This window comes from Phoca vitulina, unplaced genomic scaffold (assembly GCF_004348235.1).
Source record: "Phoca vitulina isolate PV1807 unplaced genomic scaffold, GSC_HSeal_1.0 scaffold98, whole genome shotgun sequence".
Classification (NCBI taxonomy): domain Eukaryota; kingdom Metazoa; phylum Chordata; class Mammalia; order Carnivora; family Phocidae; genus Phoca; species Phoca vitulina.
In genome coordinates this window covers 1,668,004-1,678,928 of record NW_022589801.1, presented here as the reverse complement: position 1 = coordinate 1,678,928, position 10,925 = coordinate 1,668,004, and the positions used below count along the sequence as shown (strand labels likewise).

The 10,925-nt window shown below is 43.6% G+C and overlaps 1 protein-coding gene across 1 annotated transcript in view; it reads right to left on the bottom strand.

The window, feature by feature from the left end:
• Positions 1–446: 446 nt before the first annotated feature.
• Positions 447–10,925, bottom strand: part of VWA3B (von Willebrand factor A domain containing 3B) — a 213,728-nt gene continuing 203,249 nt past the window's right edge. Inside the window, exon 27 of the mRNA XM_032397359.1 lies at positions 447–801. Within this exon, the coding sequence (XP_032253250.1) occupies positions 447–801 (355 nt within the window). The remainder of the gene's footprint in view (positions 802–10,925) is intronic.

Below are 10,925 nucleotides of genomic sequence, written 5' to 3'. Positions count from 1 at the left end.
CTGGGTATGTAGAATTTATCAAAAGATTGAGGATGGTGTGGTGAGGACAGGGAAAATAATAGGAAAAAGAATGGAAAAAGCCAGAGCCAATAAGCACAAACAGACCGGAGATCGAGGTGGGGGATAACAGGTAAGTGTATCTGTTTTACAAACAGGATAGGAATGGGGAGAATGAAGGGCGGCCTTACCTCAGCAGAGGGGCTAGTTCCACAGTGATGAGGGGCTGAGGTCTGGGCAGCCATGGAAGAATGCTGGCTCTCTTAAACACAGTTGCCACTAGACTGCTTTAAGGTTTCTCAGCAATGGTCCTCAGCCCTTTGCTGCTGTGGGTCGTTCTAGGAGGGAAGGGCAGGGCTGCTTGAGGTGGAGGTATGGCAGCAATGGCGTGGCTGGCTGACTCCTAGACCCCGGGCTGAGAACCTTCTCTGAGGAGGTAGATGTCAGCATTATTTAAGGGTGTTAGAGTTTTTGCTGTACTGGGAACTAAACTGGCCTGGAAACTGGGGAGCTACCTCAAGTGCACTATTCTTGAGAGAGGTTTCAGGGTGTTCCAGAGATAGGCGATGTCGTCCCCCTCCCACCTTGGGCTGGGGGTGTTTCTTGGGGTTGGACTCTTGGGACCTGATGCCATGAGAAGAGTCATCTGAGTCTGAGGACACCATCTCCTGGAGAGGCAGCCTCTTGGCAGGTTTCTTTTTCTTCTTTCTAGGGTTCTCCTGTCTTAGCTCTCGTAAATCCCCAGTGTCAATTTCTTTGAGTGGACATATTAAGAAAGTAGAGTTCTTCGTTTTTACATCCTCCCTACAGAGAGAGAGAGAGAGCAGTGTTACCCTGGTCTTGTTGGCTGCTGTGTCTGCAGAGATGTCCAAGCCAGCCCTGTGGTGTTTCTCAGCTCTTTGTCCCTTGGACTTCTTCCTATGGAATGGAGTCGCAGAAGTCCCATGGGGTCTGATAGTCTGGGCTGGGCTTTATTCCATGCAGTTCATTTCCACAGATCTTTGATGTCTGGGAGCTTCGTGTAGTACAGAGAACCTAATGTCATTTGAACCCTGTCCTGACCAAGTCAGTGAGTAAAGCAACAATTCCTGACCAAGAAATCCCTTGACATGCCTCAGAATGGACCTGTGTCCACCCCAGGATAAGCTTGGCCACATCATAGTCCAGCTCTCTCCTGACATACTGAACTGGAGCTTGTACAGCAGAGACACTCTTCTACACTTAGTTTTCCCTAATTACTCTAGGTGTACCATCAGAAAAAAGTACCCCAAATTAAAAAAATGATATGATTTTTAATTTAATTGACATTAGATATGACTAAGAAGTCGTAGAGCTAGTTTTACCATTTAGAAAATATATAGTGTACATGATCAACTAATATTTGACAAGGGAGCCAAGAATACTCAATGGGGAAAGGACAGTCTTTTCAATAAATTGGAAACACTGGAAATCCACATGCTCCTGTCTTACAACACTCACAAAAATTAACATGAAATGGACATAATAAGAACTGAAACCATGAGACTCCTAGAAGATAACACAGGGCAAAAACTCCTCTACACTGGTTTTGGCAATGATTTTTTAGATACAACACCAAAAGCACAAGCAACAAAAGCAAAAATGAATGGGACTACATCAAACTAAAAAGCTTCTGCACAGCAAAAGAACCAAACAACAAAACAAAGAGGCAACCTAAGGAATGAGAGAAAATATTTACAAACCATATACCAGATACTGGATTAATGTCCAAACTATATAAGGAACTCATACAACTTAATATCAATAATCTGGCAGAATAAACTGTTATTAATTACTGAAAGAAAAAAACAACCCAAATAATCTGATTAAGTAATGGGCAGAGGACCTGAACAGACTTTTTTTTTTTTTTTTTTTTACAAAAAAAGACATACAAATGGCCAAAAGGTACATGAAAACATGCTCAATGTCACTAATCAAAAGGGAAATGCAAATCAAAACCACAAGGAGATATCACCTCACACCTGTTAGGATGGCTATTGTCAAAAAGACAAGAGATAACAAGTATTGCTGAGGATGTGGAGAAAGTGAGCCATTGTACACTTGTACACCAGTTAATGGGAGTGTAAACTGGTACAGTCACTATGGAAAACAGTATGGAAACTCCTCAAAAAATTAAAAATGGAACTACAATATGATCCATCAATCCCACTTCTGGGTATACATCCAAAGGAATCTAAATCACTATCTCAAAGAAATATCTGTAGCCCCATGTTCACTACTGCATTGTACACATTAGCCAAAATATAGAAACAACCTAAGTGCCCATCAGTGGACGAATGGATCAAGAAAATGTGCCATAAACATATAAAATTCATAAATAATGGGATATTACTTAGCTATAAAAAAGAAGGAAACACTGCCATTTGTGACAAGGATAGACCTTGAGGGTATTATATTAAGTTAAATAAGTCAGAGAAAGACAAATACTGTGTGTCTCACTTTTATGTGGCATAGAAACAGAGAATAAAATGGTGGCCACCAGGGGCTGGGGGGGGGGGGGAAATGGGAAGATGTTGGTCAAAGCGTATAAAAAAATAAAAGAAAATATATTGATCAGTTTATTTATCCAGAACTGTTATCTTTCAAAGAAGGGATCTTGGGAACATCATGACTTCATTCCAGCCATGCCCTCATGGCACACTGTTTTGGGAACTTGCCTTTTTCAGGGCCTTCAGGATGAGTTAAAAACACCAGTTGCCTGGTGTTAAAACTTATTTTGTTCCCATAATCAGTATCTATCACCTTGAGCACCCAGGCTTCACTCTGAATAACTTTTGACCATTGCTGCTTCAGATCCTTTTGGAAGTTACGAAGAAAAAATTAAGCGTGGGAGAAGATTTTTAGTTATTTCTAAAAAGAAAATTACATCAATCAAGTCCCTCTTCAAAGGATCGAGATTCACCACATGTGATACTTTTCAAGGATTGGCGCAAAGACTCAAGAGGTAATTCCCAAAAGGGATTAAAAAATGGCCTTCATGAGGATAGCTATGATCAAGAAAAGAAAAAGCAAAACCAAAAAATAACAGATGCTGGCAAGGACATAGAGAAACTGGAACCCTTGTACATTGTTGGTGGAAATATAAAGTGGCAAAGCTGCTGTGTAAAACAGCACGGCAACTCCTCAAAATATTAAAAATAGAACTACCGTATGATCTAGCAACTCCACTTCTGTGTATGTATCCACAAGAAGGAAAGTAGGGATTCAAACAGATATGGACACTCATGTTCACCGCAGCATTACACACAATAGCCAAAAGGTGGAAGCAACACAACTGTCTACTAACAGGTGAATGGATAAAGAAACTGGGGTATATACATACAATAAAATATTATTCAGCCATAAAAAGGGACGAAATGGTGGCACACGCTATAACATGGATGAACCTTGAAGACATTATGCTAAGTGAAAGAAGTTAGTCACAAAGGACAAATACTGTGTGATTCCACTTATATGATACACAAGGACTAGTCAAAATCAGAGAGACAGAAAGTAAAATGGTGGTTACCAAGGGCTAGGAGTGGAGAGGGAATGAGCAGTGAGTGTTCAATGGGTACAGAGTTTCAGTTTGGGATGATGACAGAATTTGGGAATGGCTCATGTGATGGTTGCACAACAATGTGAATGTACTTAATGCCAACTGAACTGTATGCTTAGAAATGGTTAAAATGATAAATTTTATGATTTGTGTATTTTACCACAATAAAAAAAATGTCACAAGCAACTGTAGTAACATTGGAGAAAGCATCCCAGGAGGCCACAAACAAAATTATCTTGAAATAGGAGGCCAGCACCTATGTGGATGTGTAAGTTTTGTGAGGCTGGGTTCTCAGAGACTCATCCTAAAATCACACAGCAAGGTTGTAACACCATACCTGCTCTGTAAAATCTAAAATCTTACCTACCAGGGCACCTGGGCGGCTCAGCTGATTAAGCATCAGCAGACTCTTCACTTTGGCTCAGGTGTGAGATCAAGTCCCACGTCAGGCTCCATGCTCAGTGGGGAGTCTGCTTGAGATTCTCTCTCTCCCTTCTCCCTCTGCCCCTCCCCCTGCTTGCACGCTCTCTCTCAAATAAATATACCTTTAAAAAATAAAAATAAAAAATAACATAAAAACCTACCTACATTACCATCAACTGTCCCTCACACTGTTCCCTCCCTCCCAAGCATAGTAAGTTGATATGTTCTATTTCCTTTTCAGAGATGTCCTCTATTCCCCAGGTATCAGGACCAGTCATAGTCCAGTCTACCACCTATAACCTCTTAGAAAGAAGAGCAACAAGAAGGAGGAATGGAAAGTAGCAAAAAAGGTACCCAAAGATGAAGGTAGAAGCGAGGCTGACCTGCCTACCTGAAGGATACCAGGAAGATGATCGTGGAAAGAACCCAGGAAGAAGAGCAGGAAAGCTCAAGAAGCAACACATGTCTAGCCTTCAGTAGGGCATTGGTCACATAAATCATGCACCACCTGGATAATTGCATTCTAAGTAGGCAATAATGAAATAAAATGTGTCCTTGTCATGCCAAAATGCAAGTAATATATTAAGTGGGGAAAAAAGTCACAAACAATATATTACATTTTCCTGTTGTTATTAAGATGGCGAACATATAAAGATAACTGGAAACCTTTCCATCAAACTGTTAATAGTTGCCTCAGGAAAAAGAATTCCAGTAGGATTGTCACTTACTCCACATTTAAAAAAAATTTTTTTTAACTGTCCTAAATGATAAGGGGAAACAAAAATTTTTATTTTGAAGAAAAATAATCGACATAGCAGAGAAAACACACTCTAGAAGGATGTATGTCAAAATATAAATGGTCATTACTTCTGAAATGTGGAACTATGGCTGGTTTTTTTATTCTTCTTGCTTTTAATATTTAAATTATATTAACTACGCATACTTTTGGAATAAGAGTAAACATAGGCAAGCTGTCATGATCAGAATAAAAAGCGGACTAGGATTTTGATCAAGGAAAAGCCTTTCTATCAAGTCAGCAGATGCAGCTCAGCTACCCCATTTTACTCTCCAGAATGACTGATGTCGACCAAGTTCGAGATATTCCACAAGGACATGTCCCCTTGCAGGAGGGGGAACAGGGTAAGTGCGAATCTGATGTGAGAGTTCTTATCCAATGCCCCCACCCCACCATGCACCCTCATTCTGCTTGGCCCAAACCCACTCTGAGGAAAGGGGAAGGTGACCATGCTCCTGACTCTAGCCAGTGGATGTTACCCTTCAGCACACTTGGAAAGGCCCCAATAAATGGCTTTCTTTTGTCTTATCTCATGCCAAAACCAAGAAAAATTCAGCGTCCTATTATTTTAGGTTACAGGTTTAAGTAATGTGATAAACAGGTCAAAATCACATATGTGTGTCAGAGAGGAGGGGTAAGATGAGGGAAGCCAAGCACCGTGCCTTCACGGGTTCTTCAGATGCAGCTGGCTCCACTTTCGGGAAGAAAGTGCTGAGCACCTACTCCACACTCTCCTTGGGTCAAAACCCACTTCATTCGCTTGATTAGTGTCAGCTCCTCAGCTATTCTCGCTGGTTCTCTGAGGCCTCATTTCTTTTCTGCCCTAAGTGTCTGTCAGAAAGCTGGTCTTAGAACAGGGGGACCTGATGTTTTATAAAGACCACAAGGCCCCTGAGTTTTAACAATGGAGGGAGCAGAAAATGGAGAGACTGATACAAAAGGCTATTGCCATCCAAATTGTTACCACTGGCCTTCAGGGCTAACAAATCTCTATGACTCTCAACACTCTCTTGTTCCCATACTAGGGCCCCACAGCATGCTTTCTGAAAATAGGCAATGGCATTTGTCCCTCCAGAAAATATGGGACACTCACAGACAGGGTTTGCTGCTGAACTGCTTATTTTTCAGGGCTTTGCTCCAGTCTAGGAAATGGGGCTCCTAATCTGACCACAAGGGACGAGGGAACTAATGACATACTGAGGCTTAATGATTTCAGATGCACAGCTCCTTCTAAGGGAAAAATAGTCAGCAGTGACTGGGCAAGATTATGGGAAGTGATTCATCTCATGTAATGTCAGGGCCAGCGCTGAATCTTGAGGTTTCAATCAACCACTTAATATCACTGCTGTCAGGAAGACGATGTGAGGCCACACTACATAGAGGAAGGGAGGAATGTTAACCAACATGGAATTATGATTTCCTTTGGGACATATTCCTAAATCCAAATGGCTTGATGGAAAATGATTCAACTGTTCAGAGAGAGACAACAAGAGGCTAATATTCAGGAATTGGGAGCTGACCACAGACCCGGATAAAACACAACTGAACCCCAGGAGAGTGGTCTCCCCTCCCATAGACTCATACACAGCCATGTCCCCCAGGCCACACAATTAAAAACACACATCAAGAAGAGAACACTCCTTGCCTTCAAGATCTCAGTGCCCAGTCATTTCCTTCAGATGTCCAGTGATTTTTTTTTTTTTTTTTTTTGGAGCAGAGAAAAGGATTAGTTCTATCTGGCTTTCCTGATCACATTTAGAATGTTACTAATTTTTTCAAGAAATCCAACTCCCTCCAAGTGAGTCTTCTTAAAGGAGGAGACTCAGAAGCAATCTGCCCAAGAATGGAGGATGGATCCCAGCTGTGGCTGGGAGGGATATCCAGCCAGTTACACGGCACCAAGTACAGGGATTCAGCTCAGGCCTGCCAGAGGCACCTTGTCTGGAGGAGCACCTAGTCCCCAGCCTGTACTCAACCAACCTCTCAGTGGGTGACTGAGTAATGTCTGGTAGAGGCACTTCCCTTCACTGGAGAAAACCAGAAGCCAGAGCATCAAACCCACCAGGCATGTGTCCCCTGCTACAGCCCCAGCGGAGGCCCCAGCCTTCTGAGAGGAACAGGATTCCAGGGGAGGAGTCAGGGAACAACTCTGCTGGGAGCTCTCTGCCTAGCAAGGAGGGAGGATGCCAAGTGGGGGGAAATTTCTCCTGGTCTGCTTGCACTTTGGGATTAGGAGAAATTACATGTGTATTCTCTAAATGGAGAAAGTTATAGCCAGTTTGGGGAATATTTTCACTCAGAACAGATATCTCTATGCTATGAAGTGTAGAAAAAAAGCTCAAGGACATCACTGAAGGTAGGTAAGGCAAGAGTAATCACGTCCCTCCATCGGACACACTCTCAGAAGGCACACCTCCTTCAGCTGGGCTGCCAGAAAATGCACTCATCATGTGGCAGAGGAAAGAGAAAATCAAACCAGTGAGAGCCTCCCTTCATCTCACATTGTAAATGTGGTGATACTAACATTCTCTCCTTTAAGAACTAGTTATTTGGGATTTAGCAATATGGGTAACCTATTGGATGATAGAGGACCAAAGTCCTCCAGAATCATTTAGGTGTCAAATTTTAAGCTGAAACTAAAACTAGGCATCAGCTTTGGCCATATTCAATCAGTTTTGAACCCTTTACCCTCCGAATACTTCCCTTCCTGTCTTTGATTGTGTGTTGCCCTCAGTTAGGAACAAGAAGAGGGGCCTGCAGGAAATACCCTGTCACCCACGACTGAAGGCCTCAAGAAAGAAGAAAAAGTGGAGGTGCAGAAGACAGAGAGCTGAATGTCTGGCATCCCAGTTCATGCCTGGGGCCATATACCCCTGTCTGATCAACCCCAAATGGATGGTTATAGTGGATTCAATATTTTAAAGTTAAATTTAGTCAAATGCTGTTCTGTTGGAATTGCAAGCTATAGCACATTTCTTTAAGTAGCCCCTGAAGAAAGCCCACCAGGATTTTTTTTTAATGGTCTCATTTGGTATAATGATGTGAAGGCTTACTAAAGACAAACCAAAGGGAGATGGTACCTTTAGAAAGCAAGTTAGGAAGCGCTCCTGAGGAGAAAGGACCTACCAGAAGGAAATCCCAGTGGAGATACAAAATAAGACCTGCACCTTCAGTCTGTGTGCTCACACCTGTCAGCTCTGATTATGGAAACAGAGACAGATTAAACTCTGAATTTAGCGGGTTGGACGTGACCTCTGCTTAAGAGAATTAAATGCAGTCTCTTGCTAGCACAGAGGCGACTAGAGCAAAACAACAGTGGAAGTTACCATGGGGAGACTGGAGAGTTAATGCATACTTTCGCTGTGTGAAGCCCTAGAAGCTAGGGTAGATAATTAGCAGCTGAGAGCTTTAAATAAGGCCTGGGGCAGGACTAAGATAGAAAACAATTACAGGCTTTTCAAAACACAGAAAGAATTGAATTTTAATTCTAAAATAGGATTGATAATGTTGAATTTAGGGAAAATGGTCAATACCTAGACACATCTATTCATATTCCTTTAAAATGTACTGTAATTTGGATATCATTTTGTTTGAGTAGGATTTTAAGATCAACAAAAAATGTGCTATAATTTTAAATGAACATTATACTCATCTAGAAGAGAATGAAGGATGGTAGTGTATATTTTCAACAATAATACCTAAGGAAAGATTCTCTGTGAAACCATGCATCTCTCATGGGCATCCACTAGTATTTATTTGTTCACTGGTTCATTCTTCAAATAGTCATTGGGCACATCCTACGAGCTGGACCTTGACAACTATAATTTAGAAGTGGATAGAACCTGGCACCTGCTTTCAAGGACACGTGCCTAACAGGAGTGAGAAACTGAGAAAGTATGTGGCCCAACACAAGGGAAAATTTCTGTAATGAAAACCTCTACAGGACGCAGTGGGATCACCTCAGCGCACAGGATGGCTAGAGTCTCGGAACATGAATAGCGATGGTGACCCCTGAGTTCAATGTTAGAGTCCCCTGGAGGCCAAGGGCAAAGAATAACATTCCAGGGAGGGATACACAGCACAGAGATCTGAAAAAGCATGGCATGGGGAAAAAGCTACAAGTAGTTTAGTATGGTTAATGTGCAGAGGGCTTGTAGGAGGTTGGTTGGGGGGTGGCTAGGGAGAAGTGAGGCTAGGGGGGCAGGCCTGGGTCAGACCCACAAGAGGCTAAACTAGAATAAGAAGGGGCAAGGGAGGGAGACTGAAGGATTTTTTAAGTGGGGGAGGGACTATTGGCAGGAGGCCAAAGGTAGTGGCCTCAGGAAATGAGATGCCTGACCTAAGGCAGCACAGGTCCAGCAGAGCTGAGAAATATTTGCAAATTAGGATCAATATAATTTGGGAGACCCATGGGGTGTAGTGGGTGAAGGGCAAGAAGAAGCCAAAGATGATGACCAAATTTCTGCAAGGACAACTCTGTGACTGACAGGTGGCAGAGAGAACTGAGTCAGGGCAGGCAGAGATGGGAGTGGGTCTGTGGAAAGCTATACTTTCAGTATTAGATGTGCTGAATTTGAGGTTCTGTACATTCAGGTGGATGGCTGGAAATACCAGGATTCCTGCCATGGACTAAGCATCTGCTTTACCCCAAGCACACACTGACCATCTCCAATCCTCACACCACCCTAATCTCACTGTAAGCAAACAAGCTCCTAGATGATAAGCAACCTGCCCAAGGGCGCAAACTAAGTGAGGGTGGGGCTGGGATAGGAAATCAGGTCTTAGCTTCCAAGGCCCCTTCCACTTAGTTCTTATCAGCCAAGTCTTCAGTTACAACCAGCGGGGGAGCTTTCAGCAAAGTCCATCCCAGGTCCCACTCTGAGAGGCTACGATTCTGATGCGGGAGCACAGGAGTGGTCTGGGGTGGAGAGGGAGATATGAGGTCCTTAGTGTAGGTGGAGTCATGGAAGTAAGGGATGTGGTTGAAATTGGGCAGGGAGGAAATCCAGAGGGAGGAGGAGCCATGACAGGTCTCAAGAGAAGGAGGAGGGGTGGTCAAGAGAGTCAAATAGACCCTACACTGAAACAGCATGCACAGTCTGTGTGAGCGGTCCTGAGTGGCCCCTGTGGGAATAGCTTCACAAGGGGGTAAGGGGGGAAGCCAATACCCAAGCCTCCTCAGGAAGGGAAGAGAAGGTAAGCAAGGGGAGACACCAGCCTATGAGACTGCCCACATACAGCGTGGCTGTGAAGGGAGGGAGGATGCCAGATCACACTGCTGAACCAAGGGAGCTCGATGGATTTAGGACTGGGGGTGTGTGTGCATGCATGTGTGCATGTGCGTAAACAGTGGAGGCAAACTTGGGTTTTGGCTGGGTGAAGGAATCAGGAGAGGAGCTAGGGAGATAGGAGAGAATCCTGGATAACTGATGGAGCAAGAATTGGGTAGTGGCGACAGGCTCTGGAGCCTGGTGGGCAGGTCAGCCTTGGATGAGAGAAGGTACTTTGACATCAGGGGGGAAGACAGAGGTTTCTACAAGCCTAGAGGTGGGGGAAAAGAAGTGGAGGAGAGAATGTCTGATGGTTTGTTTATGAAGTGCAAGGTGATGCCATCAGGTGAATGAAGGCTGGCACCCAAGACAACTTACAAACTCCAAGTGAAGTTGGAGGATGTTTCCAGGATCCCTTTCCCTAACCCTTGCTCAAAATCCACCTTCACCTCCAAGGTTATGGCTCTGACTCTAGCTGTGATGCCCCTCGTCAGCCCCATGGACTTCAGTTTTTGTCTACTTTCTAGGCCTCAGCTTCTTCTTATTGACTTTGCTTTAATCTACCTTTCCAGCTTTTAGCAATCCTACTTCCTCAGATGAAAAGGTATTCACCCCACTGTAGCCGCTGGAAACTGCCACCCACCCACCCACCCTTGCTCACCTGGGCACAGACAAGCCAGGACCAACACCACATTCTCACTCCCCAGCAAGGGGAGAAGCAGACAATTGACTGGTCCCAACTGCAACTTAATCTAACCTTTGCTTTATGGTGAGACTTCATTAGAAGGCCTTGAACCTTTACAACTAAAAGGAGAATAATTCCTTCAAGTTCATGACAGGATTGAGTGTTTTTCTGAAGAGT